Genomic DNA, 26869 nt, shown 5'->3' on the forward strand with positions numbered 1-26869 from the left:
TTTTGTGATGTATGGGCTTACCTCGATGCAACAAATCCAAACAAATGGATTGGGAGGAGAGGTAGCGTTGAATTTCCTGCACGTTCCCCAGACCTCACGCCAATGGATTTTTTTTTTATGGGGTCATCTGAAAAATAAGGTGTACACTGCAAAACCACTGACAATTGATGATTTGAAAAATGAAATTCGAATACAATGTCTTGCAATTCCAAATGAAATGTTTGGCAATGTTGTCGAATCCATTGTTGGATATTATCAGCTTTGTTTGTAAAATGAAGGAAAGCAGTTTGAACATTTGCGAACTCGCAAGAATGAGGGAGAACATTAAATAATTCCAAATGACAATAAATAATCGTTTCTACAACAATTTATTTTCCTGAATTTAAAATAACTCTTTTTAGGATTGTATGTATATCAATAGACATCTACTTGAACACAAAATGCATGAGTACTGGGAAGTCAAAGAGTGAGTACATCTTTTTTGGGGACACCCTATATATATATATATAGATATATATATATATATACTAGAAGAAATACCCAGCGTTGCCCGTGTTACATGCAATGGAAAAATTAGACTTTTCTGTTATATTTTCTCTAATGAACTGGAATACCTATGATTCGAATTTCATCAAAATTGCAGATGAGGGTTCTTTTCCTCTTTACACACCATAAAGAAATTCTAATCATGACACATGTATCCCATACTACTGATATTTATGCGCAAATTCCAAAATTCCAGTCTTATGGAACCTGTTAAAAGGATTTTGCTCCTGAAAAATGGAGGTCATGGACCTCTAAAGTGTGGGAGTTAAGGCCCCTATTGGGGTTGGGTGTCTTAATGTCAACCAGAGAAGTTGAATTGTTGAGAATCTTTTTGACTTGGGTGTTATATCTATTGTTCAAATTTCTTAGAAATAGGAAATATATGTATGTCCACTGGGTTTGTAAAAGAGAGCAAAGCTACAGGAAACCAAAAGACAAATGATCACAATAAGCAGTCAGCTACCCTACCCTAGTCATTACTACTCCCGAATATAGAATTCCTCATCATACAGGTGACAGGCACAGCCGTAAGATGCATTACAGATCTACAGCAATTGGAAGGGCGTGACCCAACTGAAATAAACATTAATAACTGTGTAACGTGGGGGCTAAGGGGAAATGAAAGTGTCTCCTCTGGAGTTTGCAAATGGCCACTATACCGATAGGTAACTGGACAGAGTAAATTTCCAATCTATAAATGTCTTTGAATAACCAGTCATTCATCTGGGAAGGCCTTGAAATCAGTGTTACCACTTTGGGACTATGTGTGACCCAGTGATAATAAAAAGACTCAAAGGAGGTCTGCAAGGAAATAACTTTACTCAACACTTTGCAACTGAATCAGTGGAGGCAAGGATGCCTCTCATTTACTTGGCAAAGTATGCTCTACATTGCAGAAATCACAATGTAAGTATATCTCAAATCAAACTCTTACACTTTTGTACCATTGAATTACAAATAATGCACATCCTACAGCTTCCAAGAGTACAACTGCATTTGTCTTTGCTTAGATAAAATGACTAAATTGTGAGTGTTAAGTCCCCACATCTAAGAAGATGAAATTTCATCTACCGCAAAAATATATGAATTTTCATAGGGGTTATGGCCCTTATGCATAGAATATAATTACCAAATTTCGTAAAGATCCATTCAGTACTTTTGACCTAGTTTTGGATTATAAAAAGAATGACTAAAATTTGGGAGTTAAGGCCCCCATCAGGGGGTCTTAGAATCCTCATGAGAAGTGGAAAGTTTGAGAATACATCTTGATGTGTGTCAATTACCCATAGTTGAAATTTCATCAACATCGAAAATGTATGAATTTTCATGGGGGTTCTGCCCCCTTTAAGCCATCTCAAATTCAAACCAAACATACTGCCTTATACCTGCCCTTATGCATCGAATCTAAGTTGCAAATATCATATCAAATATTAAATTCAGTAATTTTGGTCCATGAAATTGTATGAAACACACAGCATTACTCTTCTTCATAGGCTTGGATTTTGTGTTCCAAATTTCATCAGGATCGGTGCAGTAGTTTTCAAATGTATAAGTAACACACAAATACACATATACATACATGTATATGTGTTTGTGTGTATTATATATATATATATATATATATATACACACACACATACAAAAAGATAGATTGATAGATACAACTTAGTGGGCAAAGAAAAATATGAGACACTGCCTAGTGCTTTTTTTTATTTTGATAAGCCTGGTACTTATTCTACCAGTTTCTTCTTGTCAAACCAGTGAGTTATGGGGATGTAAATAAACGAACAGCAGTTGTGAAGCAGTGATGAAGGAGAAACACAGAGACAAAGACACACACATACACTTACATATTATACATATATATATATATAAATTTAAAGAATGGAGTAAATGCATATTATAACTGCATACTTTTATTCCGACATATGTTTCGAAGAATTACAATTTATGCAATCCATAGGAATCGGCGATGTTAAAAATGTAAACTTCTCAGGGAAATGTATGGGAACCAGCTTAAACATAAGACATTATAACCGAATATGAGAACTATAGTTGGAGAAGGTTATATATATATATATATATATATATATATATATATATATTTATATGATTGATTTCTTTCAGTTTCTGTCGACAAAATCCACTCGCAAGTCTTTGGTTCGTCTGAGGCTATAGCAGAAGACACATGCCAAGTCACCACACAGTGGGACTGAACCCAGGACCATGTGTTTTGGAACCAAGTTTCTTACCACACAGCCACACCTGCACCTATGTATGTGTGTGTGTGTATGTGTATGAGTTTATATATGTATGCATGTATATATGTGTGTATATATATATATGTGTGTGTGTGTGTGTGTGTGTGTACATATTACATGTACATCTATATATAGACATCTACACAAACATATGTACATCTATATCTATTTATATACATCTATACATATACAGCTATACATATACATGTATACATATACATCTATATATATACATGTATATATATATACATCTATGACGCATGTGTACGAACAGCCATGCTACATGGCAGTGAAACATGGGCCGTGACTGTTGCGGACATGCGTAAGCTCACAAGAAATGAAGCCAGTATGCTCCGATGGATGTGTAATGTCAGTGTGCATACTCGACAGAGTGTAAGTACCTTGAGAGAAAAGTTAGACATAAGAAGCATCAGTTGTGGTATGCAAGAGAGACAATCGCGCTGGTATGGACATGTGGCAAGAATAGATGAGGATAGCTGTGTGTGAAAATGTGCTACACCCTAGCAGTTGAGGGAACCTGTGGAAGAGGTAGACCTGGGATGAGGTGGTGAAGCATGACCTTCGAACTTTAGGCCTCACCGAGGCAATGACTAGTGACCGGGATTTCTGGAAATATGCAGTACGTGAGAAGTCCCGGCAAGCCAAGTGAGAGCATAATCTGTGGCCTCTGCCAGAAGTGTAGCCAGCTCACTTATTCGCATCTTTACGTCATTGGACACTAAACTCTGCTTGCGATGACCTGTTGAGGCAAGTGAATTTGAAATCTGAAATCGAATTCGAAACAAATCCGACGACTGGCACCCATGCCAACCTCACCTTCATTGGACACTAAACTCTGCTTGCAAAGACCTGTTAGGGCAAGTGAAATCATAATCATAATTGAACCATATTCGATGACTGGACCTGCGCCAGTGGAGCACTAACAGCACTGTCCGATCGTGTTCATTGCCAGAGCAGCTGTCTGGCTTCCATGCTAGTGGCCCATAAATAGCACCATTTGAGCGTGATCGTTACCAGCGTTGCCTTCTGGCACTTGTGTTGATGGCACGTTAAAAAATCATTCGAGCAAGGTCGTTGCCAGTGCTGCTGGACTGGCTGCCGTGCAGGTGGCATGTAAAAAACACCATTTTGAGCGTGGCCGTTGCCAGTACCGTGTGACTGGCCCTCATGCCGGTGGCACGTAAAAGCACCCACTACACTCTTGGAGTGGTTGGTGTTAGGAAGGGTCTCCAGCTGTAGAAACTCTGCCAGATCAGATTGGAGCCTGCAGCAGCCTTCTGGCTTGCCAATCCTCAGTCAAATCGTCCAACCCATGCTAGTATGGAAAGCGGACGTTAAACAATGATGATGATGTATATGTATATATATGCATCTATATTCAGATGAATATGGTACTTAAGTTTAGGCACCAGAATTTGGTATGGTATACAGTTTCAAAATAAAGTGATCAAAATAAGCAACAAGGATATCCAAAAGTGGCCTAGTGGTTAGGGCAGCCAACTTGCGGTCGGAGGATCGCAGTTTTAATTCCCAGACCGGGCGTTGTGTGTGTTTATTGAGCGAAAACACCTAAAGCTCCATGAGGCTCCAGCAGGGGGTGGTGGCGACCCCTGTTGTACTCTTTCGCCCCCAACTTTCTCTCACTCTTTCGTCCTGTTTCTTGAATAAAGCTGTGATGGACCGGCATCCCGTCCAGCTGGGGGGGGGGGACACATACGCCATAGAAACTGGGAAACCGGGCCCATGAGCCTGACTAGGCTTTAAAAGGGTGCATAAATAAATAAATATATATATATGTAGGCATAGGCATGGCTGTGTGGTAAGAAGCTTCCTTACCAATCACATTGTTCTGGGCTGAGTCTCACTGCATGGCACCTTGGGCAAGTGTGTTCTACTATAGTTGGAGGCAGACTAAAGCCTTCTAATTTTATTTGGTTGATAGAAACTGAAAGAAGCCCATCATATATTTTTGTGTGTTTGTGTTCGCCCCCCCCCCCAAGCAACACTTGACAACCGATGTCAATGTGATTTTGTGCCGATAACTTAGCGGCTTGGCAAAAGAGACCGACAGAATAAGTACTAGGCTTACAAAGAATAAGTCCTGTGGTTGATTTACTCGACTAAAGTTGGTGCTCCAGCATGGCCACAGTCAGATGACTGAAACAAGTAAACAAATAGAACAATATATACGCACAGACATACACAAGTTCCATCCTATCGCATAGCATTTTCAACAATTGTTTGTTGTCATACTCAGATGAACTTAAGTTATGTGAGTAAAACTGGGTTACAGTGAGAAACTGTGTTGCACTCCATGAGTGACTTGCACCTGTAATTCAAAGGTACAGCTTATTGACATACTGTCATGCTGAGTCAGCCTGAAGCTTATGTTTAGGCTACATGTCTTTAGTATACTCAGTGACTTACATGTTAATTTAAAGGTTATAGTTTAATTGATTGAAAAACTGAATTCTTATTGTCAAAGCTTGATGTAATAAACAAGAGTGCATTATTGATGAGTTGTATTCTTCAAAAATTGTTCAGAATTAATCCAAATATGTGAAATAGAATGCAGACAAAGAATGTTATTCTGTATAAAATAGTTATTTTTATGTTATCTCTATAAATTTTCTTGCTAGCAATTAAAAATAATTATTACTTTCTATTTTTCCTAGTGGTTTTATTGGCTGCAGTTGGGCAATGCTGTTTGCTGCTTCTGGCTATAAAGTTTCTATGTTTGATGTCAATCCTGATCAAGTGGCTAATGCTTTGGAAAATATCCTGTCTCAGCTAAAAAATCTAGATAAATTGGGCCTTTTACGTGGCACTCTATCAGTTGAAGAGCAATATCAACGCATATCAAAGACTGTGACTTTAGAAAGTTGCGTTATTGGTGCTGTTTATGTTCAGGTATAAGATATATTCATATGCATGCTTTTCTTCTTTTACTTTATTTTTGCCCAGATTTCTTACTTTCATCATAGTATTTTTGCATTAGTAAATATGTTCATTTTATTAAGAGCCCTCTCTACTCGCTGGCGGTACCTACCCACCACCACTACCCATTTTCCTTTATTCAAAAATTCTTATCGCTCCTTAAAATTATGGCTTTTAAGTGTTGATTTCTCAGCCCAAGAATTACAGCGTGATGTGCTGCTTGACTGGTCCCCCCTCTCTCTCTCTCTCTCTCTCTCTTTATATATATATATGATGATGATGATGATGATCTTTTCTCCCGCCATGCCTCTGTCTACCCCTCCATCCTCTCTCTCTCCCCTCGTAGTTTTTCCTTTAAGGTCTTCAGGTTCTGGCTATATATAAATGAGAAACCCATTCTAAATTATCTCGCTGACGTACTACGACGAAATACCCAAGATGCAGATAAGATAGAGATTTTTATTTATTTACGGCCTCAAACATCTCAATACCTTGCGCTTTAGTTTTTTGTCCCTTATTATTTATCTTGTTTCTCTCCATGAAATTCAATTGAATTCAGTTGTTGTCTTAAATTCATGCTTATTCATTTTCTAAGCTTCCTAAATTCATGCTACGTTATATTCTAATCACCCAGAATTCATTGCTCTTTTAAAAAATTATGATTTATGCATTGTTGTCTCTCAAATATTTAAAATCTACAATTAAGAGCCCTCTCTACTCGCTGGCGGTAACCCGCCCTCCCACCCCCTCCACCGGAAGTTCATTCGTCTGTCATCCCTCTGTCATCCCACCCCCTCCACCGGAAGTTCATTCCTCCGTCATCCCACCCCCTCCACCGGAAGTTCATTCCTCTGTCATCCCACCCCCTCCCACCGGAAGTTCATTCCTCTGTCATCCCACCCCCTCCCACCGGAAGTTCATTCCTCTGTCATCCCACCCCCTCCACCGGAAGTTCATTCCTCTGTCATCCCACCCCCTCCACCGGAAGTTCATTCCTCTGTCATCCCACCCCCTCCACCGGAAGTTCATTCCTCTGTCATCCCACCCCCTCCCACCGGAAGTTCATTCCTCTGTCATCCCACCCCCTCCACCGGAAGTTCATTCCTCTGTCATCCCACCCCCTCCACCGGAAGTTCATTCCTCTGTCATCCCACCCCCTCCACCGGAAGTTCATTCCTCTGCCATCCCACCCCCTCCACCGGAAGTTCATTCCTCTGTCATCCCACCCCCTCCACCGGAAGTTCATTCCTCTGTCATCCCACCCCTCCACCGGAAGTTCATTCCTCTGTCATCCCACCCCCTCCACCGGAAGTTCATTCCTCTGTCATCCCACCCCCTCCACCGGAAGTTCATTCCTCTGTCATCCCACCCCCTCCCACCGGAAGTTCATTCCTCTGTCATCCCACCCCCTCCACCGGAAGTTCATTCCTCTGTCATCCCACCCCCTCCACCGGAAGTTCATTCCTCTGTCATCCCACCCCCTCCACCGGAAGTTCATTCCTCTGCCATCCCACCCCCTCCACCGGAAGTTCATTCCTCTGTCATCCCACCCCCTCCACCGGAAGTTCATTCCTCTGTCATCCCACCCCTCCACCGGAAGTTCATTCCTCTGTCATCCCACCCCCTCCACCGGAAGTTCATTCCTCTGTCATCCCACCCCCTCCACCGGAAGTTCATTCCTCTGTCATCCCACCCCCTCCACCGGAAGTTCATTTCTCTGTCATCCCACCCCCTCCACCGGAAGTTCATTTCTCTGTCATCCCGCCCCCTCCACCGGAAGTTCATTCCTCTGTCATCCCACCCCCTCCACCGGAAGTTCATTCCTCTGTCATCCCACCCCTCCACCGGAAGTTCATCCCTTTGTCATCCTGTCAACCTCGGCTGTCTCCCGGAACCCATCTAGTGGCCTTGGCCATCCTCTCCCCTACCTTTGGGTAGCGCATTAAGGTTGAGAAATGTTTGCAGGTTGTAGGTAATGTTTTGCTTATGAATTCTTCCAATTGCAAGTTTTCTTTTCAGGTACACGACACTGCTTTTCCTCTTCCCAGGCTACAGGCCCACACCCCCAACACCCATACTGTTAGGATTGGCACTCTCAACGTCGGCACGCTGAAAGGTAGATCTGGTGAAATTGTTGAGATGCTTGAACGGAGATGCGTAGATATGTGCTGCATCCAGGAAGTAAGATGGAGAGGAGGTTCTGCAAGGTTCCTCACAGGCAAAGAACACAGGTACAAGATTTTCTGGGCAGGGAACACTGACGGGGTCGGGGGCGTAGGAATACTTCTAGCGGAGAAATGGGTGGATAAGGTAATCGAGGTCGTTAGAGTAAGTGACAGAGTACTTAAGATCAGACTAGTGCTTCATCATAGATTAGCTACTGTCATCTCAGCCTATGCACCTCAACCTGGGCTACCAGATGGTCTGAAAGACCAATTCTATGACACCCTCTTGCAAACTACCTCGTCGACGAGTGACAGGGACCTTCTCTTTGTGGCTGGAGACTTCAACGGTCATGTCGGACGTCGTGCTGGGGGCTTCCATGGCATACATGGAGGCTATGGCTTCGGTTCCCGCAACGAGGAGGGAACCAGACTGCTGGAGTTCTGTGATGCAACCGATCTTATGGTCTGCAATACCAACTTCAGGAAACCTGCCAGTCACCTAGTCACCTACCGCTCCGGCAGACACTCTAGCCAAATCGACTACATCCTCGCCAGAAATAGGGAAAGAGGGCGGCTTATAAATGCCAAAACCTACCCTGGCGAAGAATGTACCCCACAACATAGATTAGTAGTTAGCGACTTTGGGATCAAGGCAAAATGGGTGCCCAGAATTAGACAGGCTTGGAGAAGAAGGGTGTGGAAGCTTAAAGACCCTGCAAACGGACAGAGACTTAGAGACAAGTTACTTGAAGCATTTAACGAAATAGAAGGGGATATAGCATCATACAACGTGGAAGACAATTGGAGATTTCTGCGGGACAACCTGTTGAAAGCCACCGACCAGATTTGTGGGTGGTGTAAGGTCCCCTCCCAACCCAGAGTAACGTGGTGGTGGAACAAGGAGGTAGACAGGGCTATTAGACAAAAGAAACAAGCTTGGAAGGACTGGAAGAACGGTGGTAGCAGGGAATTGTACCAATGTGCCAGAAGGGAGGCTAGGCGACAGGTTTATTTAGCCAGAGGGGAAGCAGATAAGGAAAGATTTGCCAATGTTCTGCGCCGTGAGGACCAAAGACTCGAGGTATTTCGGGTTGCAAGACAGTGTAGGAGAGAGAATAGTGATGTTGTAGGAGAGAAATGTGTTCGCATGGATGATGGTACGCTTGCATTAAATGAGGATGCAAAGAAAGAGGTCTGGAGATGCCACTACGATAGATTGCTTAATAAAGAGAATGAATGGGAGAAAGAGAGCCTGCCTTATGTCGACCCAATAGAGGGACCAGCTATCCGAGTTGATAGTACCAGGGTAGATAAAGCAATTAAGAGTATGAAGACCGGGAAAGCCCCCGGCCCATCAGGAATCACTGCAGAGATGCTCAAAATATCTGGCAGTGTTGGCTATAGCCTAGTCACCCGTATTACGAACCAGGTGATACACGAAGGAGTCATACCCTATGACTGGTGTAGCAGCATCATAGTCAACTGCTACAAAGGTAAAGGGGACGCTTTAGATACAAATAATTACAGAGGCATCAAGCTGTTAGATCAGGTTATGAAAGTTACAGAGAGGGTCATAGCCCAACTAATTAGGGAGCGAATCAATTTAGATGAGATGCAGTTTGGGTTCGTGCCAGGTAAAAGCACTACTGATGCCTTATTTCTAGTGAGACAGTTGCAAGAGAAATACCTAGCCAAGGATAAACCTCTGTACCTGGCTTTCGTTGACATGGAGAAAGCCTTTGACAGGGTCCCCCGATCCCTTATCTGGTGGTCAATGAGGAAACTTGGGATAGAAGAATGGCTAGTGAGATGCGGCCAGTAAGGTGAGGGTTGGAAATGAGTACAGCAATGAATTCCGGGTAGAGGTAGGGGTCCACCAAGGTTCCGTCCTCAGCCCCCTATTATTTACCATAGTCCTCCAGGCAATCACAGAGGAGTTCAAGACAGGTTGCCCCTGGGAGCTCCTCTATGCTGATGACCTTGCCCTAATTGCGGAGTCACTATCAGAACTAGAGGAGAAGTTTCAGGTGTGGAAGCAAGGTCTAGAATTGAAGGGCCTTAGAGTCAACCTAGCTAAAACCAAAATCCTAATAAGTAGGAAGGTAGATAAAACACAAACCCCTTCAGGTAGATGGCCCTGCTCAGTATGTAGAAAAGGAGTAGGTAGTAACTCTATAAGATGTACCCGGTGCAAGCTATGGACACATAAGAGGTGCAGCAACATCAAAGGCAGGTTAACTAGCAAGTTAGTTTTTGTTTGTGGCAGATGTTCAGGTGCAATAAAGACTGCAAACAAACAGGAAACAACTTCTATCTCATTCCAGGGTGAAAAACTAGAGGTAGTCGATAGCTTCCGCTATCTGGGCGACCAAGTTAGTAGTGGGGGTGGGTGCGCTGAAAGTGTAGCTGCTAGAATAAGAATAGCCTGGGCAAAGTTTAGAGAGCTCTTACCCCTGCTGGCGACAAAGGGACTCTCACTCAGAGTAAAAGGCAGACTGTATGACGCATGCGTACGAACAACCATGCTACATGGCAGTGAAACATGGGCTGTAACTGCTGAGGACATACGTAAGCTCGCAAGGAATGAAGCCAGTATGCTCCGTTGGATGTGTAATGTCAATGTGAATACCCGTCAGAGTGTAAGTATCTTGAGAGAAAAGCTGAACATTAGAAGCATCAGTTGTGGCGTGCAAGAGAGACGATTGCGCTGGTATGGACATGTGGTGAGAATGGAGGAGGATAGCTGCGTGAAAAAGTGCCACACCCTAACAGTTGAGGGAACCCGTGGAAGAGGTAGGCCCAGGAAGACCTGGGCTGAGGTGGTGAGGCAAGACCTTCGTACATTGGGCCTCACCGAGGCGATGACTACGGACCGAGACCTTTGGAAATGGGCTGTGCGTGAGAAGACCCGGCAAGCCAAGTAAGATCGTTGCCAGTGCCCCTGGACTGGTTCTTGTGCGGGTGGCACATGAGATGCACCATTTTGAGCGTGGCCGTTGCCAGTACCGCCTGACTGGCTCCTGTAGGATTTTCGAGCGAGATCGTTGCCAGTGCCCCTGGACTGGCTTGTGCGGGTGGCACATAAAAGACACCATTTCGAGCGTGGCCGTTTTCGTGCGGGTGACACGTAAAAGCACCCACTACACTCTCTGAGTGGTTGGCGTTAGGAAGGGCATCCAGCTGTAGAAACTCTGCCAAATCAGACTGGAGCCTGGTGTTGCCATCCGGTTTCACCAGTCCTCAGTCAAATCGTCCAACCCATGCTAGCATGGAAAGCGGACGTTAAACGATGATGATGATGATGATGATGACATTTGGTAGAGCTTATGTTTTAAAAGTTGTCTTTCCTACTGTTAACAACTTATTAATGATTTCACTGTACTTGTATAATCCTATGTTTAATACTCTGACAGCATAACCTCTTGTCTTATTGTTTTGCAATCACTATTTTATGCGAGGGATAGAATTGGCAGATCTTGATATATGCTGATGTAATACTGAAACAAGGATTTTACAACTGAATGCTCTTTCTCACCACTCAACCATGATGCTGCCAAGATAGCCATTTTCAATGCTACAAGCAGAGTGAATACTAATTCTTAAAATGCTCAGCCTATTAAGTTCTAATTGTCCTTTGAGTGCTGCTTAGAAAAGAATGGGCTCTGTTCTCTGTATGACATAATTTAGCTTCTTGTTTTAATCTAAATATTTCAATTTTATTTTTACCATTTTAAATAGGAATCTGTTCCAGAAAACCTTGAACTAAAAAAAGAAGTACTAAAATCCATAGATTTATATCTTTCCAATGAAGCACTACTAGCCAGTTCTTCCAGCTGCATTGTTCCATCAAAGTTATCTGAAGAGCTTAAGCACCGGAATCAAATGTTTATTGCTCATCCTGTAAGTTTTCATTATTATTACTGTGCCAATGTAAGAAATCATTATTTTAGTGTTCTAACATCAAAAGAATTGAAGAGTAGCAGAGACAGTTAAATACTTATACAAATGTCTTATGATATTTAGTTATAATCATATATTATAGAAGTCAATTTTTCTTTCATTCTTTTATGGTTACAGAGAAATATACTGTAATTTTATTTTTTCAGAGTGTGGTAAAGTATTTTTTGTTATTTTTGTAATGGGATTTGTTTTGTTGTTAAGCCCTAGGTCAGTCCTGATTTAGAGGACCTATGATTATGGGCATTCCAGATGCGAACATAACTTTTTAGTGATATGCAGGACTACATGAACCAATGTAACCCTTCCTTATTTAAGGAGACTCCATTCATGGGCTTGGGGTTTCTTTTGTTGTAAGGCAAAGACTTAACTGCGTAGTTTAAGAAGTTCATTTCTTAACCACATGGTTTTGGGTTCATTGCCACTGTCCATTGTGTGGCACCTCAGGCAAGTCTCTTCTACTATAACCCTGAGTTGACTAAATCCTTGAGAGTGGATTTAGTAGATAGAAACTGAAAGAAGCCCGTTTTACGCACACATGCACGCACACACACACACATAATACATTATTTTGGGGATGTGAATATGTTTGTGTGTCCTTGTCTTGACATTGCATGATAATTCCAAATGAGCATCACTGTTGTTTAAGCAGTGTCTTCCAATTCCAATCTTCTGTGAAAACACAACTGACCATAGGAAAATATCACTTAGCTTGGAAGTACATGAGGGTTGGCAATAAGAAGGACATCCAGTAATAGAAAATCTGTCTCAACAAATCCATCTGGCTTGTGCAAACATGGAAAAGTAGACATTAAAATAACATCAACAATGATGCTGATTGTGCCCCTTTATATTACTCTTGTTTGTTGTTGTTATATAGATTTTGTTTTGCATAAGTTGTTATTGTATTGATAGTGTCACATAAAAATTTTAATATGGTAGTTATGATAGCAATAAAGAGTATCTGAAGTTTTTTTAATATATTAACTTTATCTTATGTGCCTAAAGCCAAACCTGCTCTGTTGGATATTGCGTTTAGATGCATTTCCTTGACAACACTGAAATAAGTACAAGGTAAATTGTCAACAAGTACTCCTCTTATTTTGTTCTAAAATTCAGAATCCAATTAAGTTGCTATTTACTTTGTTTATAGTGTCTTTTTTTTTTTTTGACATTTTCCTGAACAGTAAAGGAAAAAATCTAAGACAACTGCAGAAAAAGCAGTTGAACTTCAGAAATTTTTATGCTGAAATGAAATAGCTATTTGGTCTAGTATGGGCATCAGCTGGATCCCCTCTAGCAGCTGACAATACAAGCATCCTGACTGATCTACAAGACATACTCTTGCACTGGAAGGAATATTTTTCCACCTTCCTAAATAGAAATTCAAATGTAGCTGAGGACTTCCTGAGACACTTTCTAAATCATCTTCCTCAGCTGTGTATGAGCAGATCAAGCCTGGAGGTTTACCCTTGCAAACCCATATCTTCACCCTCATCCTGAAGATGTGGGAATCCCAACATGTTCCTAAAAAACTGAAAGATGCAGTCATCATCATGATCTTCAAAAAAGTTGATAGAAAAGCCTGTTCTTTTATTCTTTTACTTGTTTTAGTCATTTGACTGTGGCTATGCTGGAGCACTGCCTTTAGTTAAGCAAATCAACCCCAGAACTTATCATTTGTAAGCCTAGTACTTATATTTTAGACTCTTTTGCTGAACTGCTAAGTTATGGGGATGTAAACATACCAGCATCAGTTGTCAAGCGATGTTGGGGGGGGACAAACACAGACACACAAACATACACACATGCACACACACACACACACACACACACACACACACACACACACACACACACACACACACATACCAAATCCACTCACAAAGCTTTGGTTTGCCTGAGGCTATAGTAGAAGACACTTGTCCAAGGTGCCATACAACGGGACTGAACCCGGAACCATGTGGTTGGTAAGCAAACTTCTTACCACACAACTACTCCTGGTAACTATAGAGGAATAGTGTTACTATCCATCACTGAAAAGGTCTTTGCTAGGATTCTTCTAAATCATCAAAAAGATCCTACCAGAATCTCAATGTGATTTTCTGTGCAAGGCAACTCCGAGAGAAAAGCAGGGAACAACAAAAGCCCATTTTCTTTGTTTTCTATGACTTAGAAAAGGCCTTTGATAGGGTTTCAAGAGCTGCTATGTAAAAGGTTCTGCATTGATTTGGATATCCTGATCACTTTGTCACTTTGGTTCAAGCAGTGCATGACATATGTCTGGATGTGTATTCCATCAAAACATGCTGTCAGAAGAATTTCCAATCATGTGTGGACGAAAGCAAGTATGCATCTTGGCACCTACACTATTCTCCTTGTATCTGGTTGCAATGCTTCATGAACTTCCTCCAGACAATCCAAGAGTTGGCATTAGATATCAATAAGATGGAGGACTTTTCAAGCTTAGTAGAGTTCAATCTAAGCATCTAACACACATGCAACACATCTCAGAACTTCAATATGCTGATGACAATGCTGACTTCTGCCATTCAAAAGAACTCCTCCAACAGTCTGTGAACAACTTTGCTATGACCTACCAATCACTTTAGCCTTACAACAAACATCAAGAAAACCAAGGTCCTTGCACAACCAGCCCCAAATACCACCTTACTAGTCATTTATCAAACAAGTGCATCTCAGAAAAGGATATGGAAACAGAATTGGAGCTGCACATGGGGCATTTGGAAAGCTAATCAAGCTCATCTTCAACAACAAAGATCTTAACTTAGCAACAAAAATTATAGTCTATGATGCTGTTGTCATTTCAACCTTACTCTACGGCTGCAAAATCTGGATATCATTGTGACATCCAAAAATAAGAACACTTTCGCCAACAAAAGTTTCATTCAATCTTGAGCATCAAATGGGAACACTATGTTACCAACAACAAAGTCATGGAAAGTGCCAATAGTCAAAGTATCGAATCACTGATAGTGAAACACTGTTTTCAATGGTCAGGACATGTAGTAAGAATGGAAAAGTCAAGGTTCCCATGCCAAGTCTTATTTGTCTTATTTGTCCTTGTATCTTCGAAGATACAAGGACAAATTCAAAGCAACACTGAAAGCCACTGGAATTGAGCCTAAATCATTTGAAACACAAGATCAAGACCATACCAAGTGGTAGTGTTCCATCACCATTGAAGCCAAAAACTTTGAAGTCACCAGAAGAGAAAAGGAAGAAATCAAATGACAGGTGAGAAAGGCTTAACAAAATCAACCTTGTCCTCCACCAACATAATTGACTTTTCTATGCAAGAATTGGTCTACAGTCATCAATGCCATCACCATAGGGGAAGCATTCAGCAAAGAAGAAACTAAATTCTCAAATATGAGATAAAGCCAATGATGAAGAGAGAAATAGATCTTTTGTGATCCTGTTAGTAAAATAATGTAATAATAATTACAACTTGTAAGTACAAGTTTGGAATAATATAAAATTCAAACTAAAATTACAACTGATTTATTGTGAAAATGTCTGAAAAGGATGGTGTAGTCTGATACAGTTTTTTGATGTTTGTGAAATTATGTTTATCCTAAATTTTTCATCTGTTAATCTTGGACTAATTTTTAAACTAAATTTCCTTTATCAGGTAAATCCACCTTTCTTTGCTCCTGCAGTTGAACTTGTTCCTGCTCCATGGACTGACAGTAAAATCATGAATAAGGCAGAGAAAATTATGAATGAAATTGGCCAGGTACCAATACAACTGAAAAAAGAGTGTGATGGCTTTCTTATCAACAGAATCCAGTATGCTATTTTGCAGGCATCATGGCAACTTATAAAAGTAAGAGATTTTACATTAAATATATGACATTAATTTGTCACCTTTTACTGGCAGAAATTTTACACACTAATCTTACTGAAATCACTATATATTTATTTGAGGGAATTTTTGTGATATTGATACAAAAACTGATTCCAGTTGAGGAGAGAATGCTTTCTGGTGCAACAGTTGAATTATGTTTTTTTTAGTCTCAGAACTGTAAAAATAAAAATACTGAGCTGGTTATTGGACCAGAAGAAACAGCTTTAAGCTTACAGCTGACCCAAAAAAAATTGATGTAGTCTTACTGTTGTGATTGATATTTGTAATAAATTACAACTATCACAACACAGACTGAAAAGTTCCTTAGTTGTTTGTGTAACAAAGCCAGAACACTATAAGAAATTGCTTATGGCTTGTAAATAATGTTTTACCCACTCATATAAAAATATGTAAACATGTGCAGCTACTATTCCAGTCAAAAAAAATGTCTGTTCAATTTGATAAATGTATTTAATCAGAAAGAAACAGCTCACCAATTGTAGGCCAATTCATTGTTCAGGGTCACCGACTGTAGAAAATTTTTAAAAATTGAATACAGGGAGGGTTATCAAGTGTAGGAAGAACAAGGAATTATTTTAAAGATTAATAACAACAACAATTTTTACTTTATTTTTCTACACATTGGTGCAGGTATGGCTGTGCAGTTAAAAAGTTATCTCATAACCTTATAATTTTAGCTTCAATTCCACTTTGTAGCACTTTGGACTTCTACTGTAGGCCTGAGATGACTCATGACTTGGGAGTGAATTTGGTTGATGGAAACTGGAAGTCTGTGTGTATGTGAACACATCTTTGTGTTGCACTACTACTTGACAACCGGTGTCAGTACCTCAACTTAGCTGTAAGTCAATGACTAAAACAAGTAAATGAATAAAAGTAAGGAATAAAAGTTAGAATAATGCAATAAAAATAGTTTCAAATTTTAGCACAAGGCTAGAAATTTTGAGAGAGGGGTTAAGTCAATTGTAGCAGTAGTGGTTAAAAATCATATCACTGTAAATACCACAGTGAACAATAATAAATTTGGTTACACTATTTCAATAAGATGTGTTGTGGAATGTATATTCTCATATTTTACAAAACTAATAAGATTTATCTAGAAAGTGATTATGTTTTCTTGTTTGAAGATTTAAATGTGTAGAAGCAAATAAATAACCATCATTGAAGAGAGAAAGCTAATGTACATTTATTTAAACTGAAAGAATTTAACAGCTGGCAAATGATTTCTCATTCAGTTTAATATAATTTTGTTTTTTTTAGGGCAAAACAATACTGTTGGTCATTTCTATACTGTCTAGGCAAAATGAAATCTTACCTCAGAGCTAAAGAGAGCAAAATAATATAGCTTGTTTATGCTGCCTAGTGGAAATCTCAAGTAGAAACTGGTAAAGGAGCTAAGAGAATGAATAAAAGGCTTTTTTCTCCCCCCATTTAAGGAGATAAAATAGCTAAAACAAATGCACATAACAAAATGGTAAAAATTAACATGCCAGAAGTGAAATGAGTCTCACTATCATCTCATCATTTAATGCCCACTCTCCATGCTGGCATGGGTTAGATGATTTGACTTGAGCTGATGAGCTGGAGAGCTGCACTAGGTTCCAGTCTGATTTGGGAAGGTTTTTATGGCTGGATGTCCTTCCTAATGCTAACCACTCCAGGAGTGTAATGGGTGCTTTTATGTGCCACTGGCATGGATGCCATTTACATTGTACCAGCAGTGACCATGACTACAATTTATAGCGCCATTTACATGACGCCAGCAACAATCACGATTCATGGGTACCCTTTACATGGTACCAGTAATGACCATGACTATGATTCATGGGTGCCATTTACATGGCACTGTCAACGACTACAACTATGATTCACGGGTGACATTTACAAGGCACTGACAATGGCCCGACTGATTTCATGGGCGTCATTTACATGGCACTGGCAATGGCCATGGATATGATTTCACAGATGCCATTTACATGACATTGGCACAGCCACAACTCTAATTTCACTTGGCCTGACAAGTCTTCCCATGCACAGTATCATCATCATCATCATTTAACATCCACTTTCCATGCTAGCATAGTTTGGCTGGCTTGACTGAGGATTGACAAGGCAGGAGGTTGTACCAGGTTCCAATCTGATCTGGCAAGGTTTCTACAGCTTCCTAATGTAAATCACTCCGAGAGTGTAGTGGGTGCTTTTTACATGCCCTTGGCATGGGGGCCAGTCAGGCAGCACTGGCATTGACCACACCTGAATGGTGCTTTTTATGTGCCACTGGCACAGGAGCCAGTCAGGTGACACTAGCATTGGCCATGCTCAAATGGTGCTTTTTATGTGCCACGGGCACAGGTGCCAGTCAGGTTTCTCAAGTACAGCATATTGCCCAATAATTGAAGGGTACTTTTAAACGGGCTGGTTATGGAACACTCGCACTGGCAGCTTGCTGGGTTTTCTCAAGCACAACATATCTCCAAAGGTCTTGGTCACTTGTCATTATCTCTGTGAGGCCCAATGTTTAAAGGTCATGCTTCACCACCTCATCCCATGTCTTCTTGGGTCTACCTCTTCCACAAGTTCCCTCCACTGTTAGGGTGTGACACTTCTTCACACATCTATCTTCATCCATATGCAACACATCACATCTGATGCTTACACTCTGTCATGTATGCACACTAACATTACACATCCAGCGGATCATACTAGCTTCATTTCTTTCAAGCCTAAACATGTCCTCAGCAGTCACAGCCCATGTTTCACTGCCATGTAGCTTGGTTGTTCACACACATGCATCATACAGTCTATCTTTCACTCTGAGTGAGAGGCCCTTGGTAGGAGCTCTCTGAACTTTGTCTAGACTATTCTTATTGTAGCAGCATCCACCCCTACTACTGACTTGGTCATCTAGGTAACGGAAGCCATCAACTACTTCTAGTTTTTCTGCCTGGTATGTGATGGAATCTGTTTTCTGTACATCTTCAGTGTTTATTGCCCCTGTGCATCTGCCACACACAAAAACTATCTTACCAGTTAACCTTCCTTTGATATTGCTGCACCTCTTTGTGTTCATTACTGGGTATATCTTATGAAGATTCTCCCTACACCTTTTCTACAGCTCGAGCAGGGTCATCTACCTGAAGAGATTTGTGATTTGTATGCCTTCCTACTTACTAAGACTTTGATTTTTGCTAGATTGACTCTAAGGCCCTTCGATCCTAGACCTTGCTTCCACACCTGAAATTTCTTCTCTAGTTCTGGTAGTGACTCAGCTATTTGAGCAAGGTCATCAGCATAGAAGAGCTCTTAGGGACATCCTGTCTTAAATTCCTCTGTTATTGCCTGGAAGACTATGATGAATAAGAGGGGACTGAGGACATTCCAGGTGAACGCTTACTTCTACCCAGAATTCACTATACTCATTCCCAACCCTTACCTTACCGACAGCATCCCTGTACATGACTTGTACAGCTCTCACCAACCTCTCATCTATCCGTAGATTCTGCATTGACCACCAGATAAAGGATGGGGGGACCCTGTCAAAGGGTCTCTCCATGTCAACGAAAGTTGTCTTACCAGAAATATAGCATCAGTGGTGCTTCTCCTTGGCTCAAACCAAAACAGCATCTCATGTAAGCTCTCTCCCTAATTAGTTGGGCTATGACCCTTTCTGTAACTTTCTTCACCTGATCCAACAATTTGATACCTCTGTAATTATTCCTATCTAATGTGTCACCTTTACCTTTGTAGCAGTTGACTATGGTGCTGCTACACCAGTCATTGAGTATGACTCCTTCATGTATCACCTGGCTGACTATACGGGTGACTAGACTATAGCCTACACTGTCAGATATCTTAAGCATCTCAGCAGTGATTCCTGATGGGCCAGGGGCTTTCCCTGTCTTCTTACCCTTAATTGCTTTATCTACCAAGGTACTGTCAATTCGAATAGCTGGTCCCTCTGTTGGATTGACATTTGGCAGACTCTCTTTCTCCCATTCAGCAACCTTTCATAGTGGCATCTCTAAGTCTCTCTCTTTGCAGCATCATTAAATGCAAGTGAGCCATCATCCATGTGAATTCATTTCTCTCCTACGACATCATGATTCTCTCTCACACACTATCTTGCACTTCAAGTCTCTGGTCCTCATGATGCAGAACACTGTCAAAGTTTTTCTACTTTCCCTCTGGCTAAGTAAACCTGTCTTCTAGCTTCCCTTCTGGCAATCTGATACAGTTCCCTGCTAACACCACACTTCCAGTCCTTCCATGCCTGTTTCTTTCCCTAATGGCCCTGTCAACTACATTGTTCCACCACCATGTTACCTTAGATCAAGAGGGGACTTTGCACCAGTCACAGATCTGGCCAATAACCCTCAACAGGTTGTCTTGTAGGAACCTCCAGTTTTCCTCCACATTATGTGATGCTATATCCTCCTCTTTTTTGTCAAAAACTTCAAGTAATATGTCTCTAAATCTCTGTCCATTTGGAAGATCTTTAAGCTTCCAGACCCTTCTTTTCGATGCTGGTATTCTTCTGGGCAGCCATTTAACCCTGATCCTGAAGTCGCTAACTACTAACCTATGTTGTGAGGTGCATTCTTCACCTGGGAAAGTTTTGGCATTTATAGGTAGCCATCTTTCCCATTTCCTGGTGAGAATGCAGTCAATCTGATTAGTTTGCCCACTAGACTGGTAGGTGAACAGGTGACTGGCAGATTTCCTGAAGTTAGTGTTACAGATCATAAGATGATTTGCATCACAGAACTCTAGCAGCCTGGTTCCCTCCTCATTGCAGGAACCAAATCCGTTGCCATCATGTACACCATGGAAGCTCCCTGGATGTTGTCCAACATGTCTGTTGAAGTCACCAGCCACAAAGAAAAGGTCCCTATCATTCATTGACAAGGTAGTCTGCAAGAGGGTGTCATAAAATTGGTCTTTCTGCCCATCCAGTAGCCCTGGCTGAGGAGCATAGCTGGGATAATGGTTGCTAATCCATGTTGCAGCACTAGTCTAAGCTTAAGTATTCTATCACAGACTCTGACTACCTCGATTACCTTATCAACACATTTCTCTGCAAGGAGCATACCCATGCCCCCAACCCCATCAGTGTTCTCCACCCAGAAAATCTTATACCTATGTTCTTTGCCTGTGAGGAACCTAGCAGAACTTCCTCTCCACCTTATTTCTTGACTTCTTGGATGCAGCACCAATTGACACATCTCCATTCAAGCATCTCAGCAATCTCACCAAACTTACCTTTCAATGTGCCGTTAAGTGTGCCAACTCTGAGGGTGTGGAAGGTGTGGGATGGGGGACAGCAACATTATGCATCTGAAAAGGAAGCTCGCATTTGGCAGATCTTGTAAATATATAAATAGCCTTCTACCCGCATTCACTACACCATCATTTTATTCACTACATTATCACTATGTTCAACAGGAAGTAAACACTAGGTAGGGATGGAGGGGGAAGGGAGGGGAAAGTGTTCCGTATACTAAGCCATTAGAAGTGTTCAAGAGAAAGACATCTGGTAGAGGTCAGAGGATAAAGACTTCTGGTAAAGGTGGCGGGGTGGAATGGGAGAGCGCATTGTGAACGGCAAAGCACTGTGGTTACCTGGTGGGATGGAAGGGCGTACTGCAAACAGTAAAGCACTGTGGCTGCTCTATTCCTTAGCTGAAGCTGATGTGGCAGAGCCAGAGATAAAGTGAGATACTAATTAACAATTAACATGGGAAAAGCAAGTGGTTAATGAAACAGAGAGAGAGAGAGAGGGAGAGTGGTGAAATTTTCCAGAATTAAGGCTAGTCGAAAACAAAATATGAAGAGATGGAATTTTCAAGTGATGTTTCTCTGTCCGTTATGTTTTTATGTTCGCTAACTCCTCCTAGACTGTTGGAGCGAGGACAACGAAACTCAAACCAGCAACTCCCTTAATCCCAGGAGGTGTCCTAAGAGAGTCTATTTTTTTAAGGGCCACCTGATTGGGGCCTCACTGAACCCCCTATTCTTACTGCCTTTTAAACTAAATACATAGCATTGGTGACTGAATCGGAGCAATGACAATGAATTTCGTACCATGACTGGGGGGGGGGGGGGCAATTTCTGAAGGGCTGCTTAAATGGGGTCTCACTGACCCCCACTATTTTTACTGCATTTACCTTGCTCCTATGCTTATTGATTAAACTATGGTCAGCATCAGTACTTAGCAGGAGCTAGCCAGAGTGTCATCCAAAGGGCAGCTTGAGCACTATAAAGTGAAACAGAAGTGAACATTTAAAACTATGAATGTTATAAGTGGTCTAATTTCTTCTAATAGAAATACTACCTATGCCCATGTAAGCAGCAGTACATTTTTCTCTTTTACTCTTTTACTTGTTTCAGTCATTTGACTGCAGCCATGCTGGAGCACTACCTTAAAGGGTTTTTAGTCAAAGAAATCGACCCCAGGACTTATTCTTTGTAAGCCTAGTGCTTATTCTATCAGTTTCTTTTGCCGAACTGCTAGGTTATAGGGATGTAAACACTAACATTGCTTGTCAAGCGAGAAGGTGGGGCAAACACAGACTCACACACACACACACACATATATATATATATATATATAACAGGCTTCTTTCAGTTTCCCTATACCAAATCCACTCACAAGGCTTTGGTTGGCCTGAGGCTATAGTAAAAGACACTTGCCCAAGGTGTCACACAGTGGGACTGAACCCATATGGTTGGGAAGCAAGCTTCTTAACACACAGACATACCTGCGCCTCTGTTTACTTTATTAAGAAGACGAAATTTTTACCAAAACATATAAAACTATTTTAATTCAAGCCCCAAAACACTCCTTGAATGCAAATTGTTTCAGTTTATGAGATCAAGATATCAGAGTTGTGGATAAACCAAGTTTGATGGCCTACTGACTAATCATTTATTAATTTTAGTTAATCATTTTCCTGTTGTTTGTGGGACATACTCCAATATTTTCTGTACTTGACATGTTGAGTCTCACACCAAATGTTCTCTTTCTGCTAAATCAGTTTATGTACTATACTAAGTTGTCTTTGGACATCTAAGTTTCCACTTTTAAGTGGTTTTCGTGCATTGTATTGTGGATCATTGCAAAATGGGTTAAGATTTCTTTTCTGTAATTGTTATACTGTCTCTCAAAAAGCCATTTACCTTGGACAGAACAAATTGCAATTTGTTCCATATCTTTTTATATGTATATACAGCTACTAGAGCATTGACAAGTGTCTATTATTTCATATTTTTAAAACTTATTTATCGTTGCATAAATAGTGTGAGAAATGCAGAAAAAGCATGCTATAGAAATAAATATAAACAAAATTTAAAGATAAGAAAAATTATTACTGTTACTACATACAGAAAAAAAACAAAGAATGTGACTTTCTATAGTTGCAATGCTAAGCTCAGACCCTCTTCATCATCATCATCATCATCGTTTAACGTCCGCTTTCCATGCTAGCATGGGTTGGACGATTTGACTGAGGACTGGTGAAACCGGATGGCAACACCAGGCTCCAATCTAATTTGGCAGAGTTTCTACAGCTGGATGCCCTTCCTAACGCCAACCACTCAGAGAGTGTAGTGGGTGCTTTTACGTGTCACCCGCACGAAAACGGCCACGAAAACGGCCTCTTACAGGTATATATAACCTTAGAGAGACATGAGCTCTGTTAGAATGACAAAATCATGTTGGTGTTGTAATGAGCCTTTGTGTACAGGTTGTCTACTTCATCAGTCCTTATTAACTATGTGAACTTTTTTTTTTCTTTAATTATCAATTGCAGTTTTCATAGTAAATCAAATTTTCTGAGAAAATAGCATCTTACTGGTAATTTATCATTATCTTTACTTTTTCCTACTTTATTCAATAAGTCTTACTTTATTTCAATAACTTTGAATAAACCTACCCTCTATTATTTATCTATATATAAACTATTTAACTTGTGAACTTCTGCTTTAATTTCTCTTAATTGCAGGAAGATATTGTTTCTGTTGAGAGTCTTGACAAAGTTATGTCTGAAGGTCTAGGTTTTCGCTATGCTTTCATTGGTCCATGGGAAACTGCTTACTTAAATGCTAATGGTAAGAACACATTAATCAAAATGTATCAATTTCTATGGTTTCTTTCACATTTGGATTTTCATCACTTCTTTTAGTTTCAATCTTCATTTCTTCAAAATCTAAAATAACTGATTAATTTAAAACTTCATTAGTTTATTCTAAGTGAATACAATTAATGTTTTCCTGCATAGATTTAGGCTGTTAAATTCCAGTAAACAAGATTTTATGGATTATGTATAAAGATATTACGTTCATGTTCTCTCATTTGATAATGTAATTCTAGAAAATGTTAAAATAGTGCCTGTGTGGTAAGAAGTTTGCTTCCCAACCACATTGTTCCAGGTTCAGTCTACTTCATGACACCTTGGGCAAATGTCTTCTTTTATAGCTTTGGGCCGACCAAAACCTTGTGAGTGGATTTGGTAGATGGAAACTGAAAGAAGCCTATTGTGTGTGCTTTTGTGCCTGTGTTTGTCTCCCATCACCACTTGACAAGCAGTATTGGTGTGGTTACATCCCTGTAACTTAGTAGTTTGGCAAAAGAGAATGATAGAATAAGTACCAGGCACAAAAAAAGTATGGGGTTTGATTCATTCTTCAAAGCATGGCCACAGTCTAATGACTAAAACATGTAAAATGATAATAATAATAATAATTGTAAAGAATAAAAAGTTTTGAATGGTACAACAATGCACTATAATATTTAAAAAATGGACTGTATACCTGTTGTAATTTAGTTATCTATAGTCTGATGATATTTTGGAATACAATTCCTTCTTCAGATCTTAAACTCCCTAGCAATTGTGAACTCGGCCTGGCCCAGGCTTAGAGATAAGAGAGTATTGTAGTTCACTTGAAACATTGTGTAATGTTTGTAAAGAATAAAAAGTTTTGTTTATATTATAGTGCATTGTTGTACCATTCAAAACATTTTATTCTTTACAAACATTACACAATGTTTCAAGCGAACTACAATACTCTCTTATCTCTATGCTGGGCCAGGCCGAGTTCACAATTGCTAGGGAGTTGAAGATCTGAAGAAGGAATTGTATTCCGAAATATCATTGGACTATAGATAACTAAATTACAACAAATATATAGTCCATTTTTTTAATATTATAGTGCATTGTTGTACCATTCAAAACTTTTTATTCTTTACAATAATAATAATGTATAATCATCATTTTAAAAATCTCTAAAAATCTTTTTACTGTGATTATGCTGGGGCACCACCTTGAATTTTTTGTTGAATGAAGTGACCCCCAGTTCTTTTTTTTAATTTTTTAAAGTCTGGTACTTATTTTATCTTTCTCTTTTGATGAACAGCTAAATTACAGGGGACATAAACACACCAACACTGATTGTCAAGCGGTAGTGGGGGACAAACAGACACAGACACACACATAGATATATATATGTATACAACAGGCTTCTTTCAGTTTCTGTCTACCAAATTCACTCATGAGGCTTTGGTCATCCTGAGGCTATAGTAGAAGACACTTGCCCAAGGTACCATGCAGTGAGATCTGGAACCATGTGGTTGGGAAGCAAATTTCTTACCCACAGCTATGCCTATCTAATAATAATATTAATTCATGTGCATTGGCTTGATCACTTGTTGCATCTTCAGCTTACCTCTCTTACTACAATGTCAATACTACTTATTACAAAGAAATGTGCCTAGTTGAACTGGCTCATTGAAAGTTAACATTCTTGTCGGGTAAACATCACAGCATCATTTCACTCATATCTGTAAAAATGCTAGTGTTTTTTACAGTTTTTATGTTAGTTGCATTATGAATCAAATTATTTTTCTAAAATTCATGTAATGTATTGGATTTTATTTTTCAGGGATGCTGGATTATGCTGAACGATATGCTGATACAATTTACTGTGTGCAAAAAACCTTTTCTCCACCAGAAAAAATTGAAGGGCCTATTCTGGAACGTATTCAGAGGGAGCTCTCAGCCAAAGTGCCAATGTCAGATTTGGATAAACGCCGTAAATGGAGAGACAGTCATATGGCAGGCTTAGCCAAACTGAAGAAAAATATGAGTTCTGAATTTTCAACTATATAGTTCTTGTTTAAACTATCAACACCTCTTTAACAGAGTTTTCTACACTACACAGTACAAAGAAACATTCTCTTTTTTCTTTTTTCTATTTTTTCTATTTTTAATTGATAAATTATCTTTTTAATCACTTAACTTGCCATAATGGAAACATTTAGCAAAGAATTTCTTCTTTATTTTCCTTTGAAACAAATATTTTTCTATTATCCCTTACTTGGATGTCACACTTTCATGGAAGTAGGAAGTCAATCAAACATCCCAACGTATTACCATTACTTATTTTATCAATTCTCTAAGGTTATAAGACAAAGTTAACTTTGATAGTATCTGAAACTAGTACATAAAAGGATGTTACTGAATATAATAAAGCAGTTTGCCTAGTATTCTACTTGTGTCAGTCCACTACCTTCAGAATATTGATAATTTTGGAAAAAGAAACAATACTTTTATAAACTTACATTAATATTATGTATTATTATGATGCACAAATTTTCTGTAAACTACAATTCTTTACACAATGCTTTTTTCTTTTTATCATGAAATGCTATTAGCCTTTATAATTTACCACAGAATTAATCATGCCATATATTTCAAACTGTCTTACTTGTTTAATGCTCTCAAACTGACAGTTTTCAAATTAAAACTATTTTTTGATATGTGATTTCTGACAGAAGAAATAGATGGTGCTTAAAGGTCATATTGTACAAACTGGCTGAGCCAAAAGTTGGGGGAACACCTAACCACCTTTGCACAAGTTACTGCACAATCTCTTGTTTGCCACCACTTGAGCCATGGCCAAATCATATAGCAAGAATGGTCATTGCAGTCTGGATATGATAACCATAACAGAAGTACCGTACTTTAAACATCCAAAGTAGCTGACTTTCATCAACTGCCTGAGCTAGTTGTTTAGTTGAGTCTTGGTGTTGTCCT

At 40.0% G+C, this 26869-nt stretch overlaps 1 protein-coding gene across 2 annotated transcripts; it reads left to right on the forward strand.

Annotated features, from left to right (window-relative positions):
- Positions 1-897: 897 nt before the first annotated feature.
- Positions 898-26319, forward strand: LOC106873772 (lambda-crystallin). Of its 2 annotated transcripts, XM_089347103.1 has the most exons (6): positions 1104-1452; positions 5504-5738; positions 11669-11830; positions 15543-15737; positions 23780-23885; positions 25716-26319. In XM_089347103.1, the coding sequence occupies exons 1-6, from the start codon at positions 1427-1429 to the stop codon at positions 25940-25942; spliced, it is 951 nt and encodes a 316-aa protein (XP_089203229.1). In that variant the 5' UTR covers positions 1104-1426; the 3' UTR covers positions 25943-26319. The 2 variants fall into 2 exon arrangements, with proteins under 2 accessions (XP_089203230.1, XP_089203229.1); XM_089347104.1 differs by lacking the exon at positions 23780-23885 and having other exon boundaries at positions 898-1452.
- The last annotated feature ends 550 nt before the right edge of the window (positions 26320-26869 follow it).

The sequence above is a fragment of the Octopus bimaculoides genome, chromosome 2 (genome assembly GCF_046866305.1).
Source record: "Octopus bimaculoides isolate indiv1 chromosome 2, ASM4686630v1, whole genome shotgun sequence".
Lineage (NCBI taxonomy): Eukaryota > Metazoa > Mollusca > Cephalopoda > Octopoda > Octopodidae > Octopus > Octopus bimaculoides.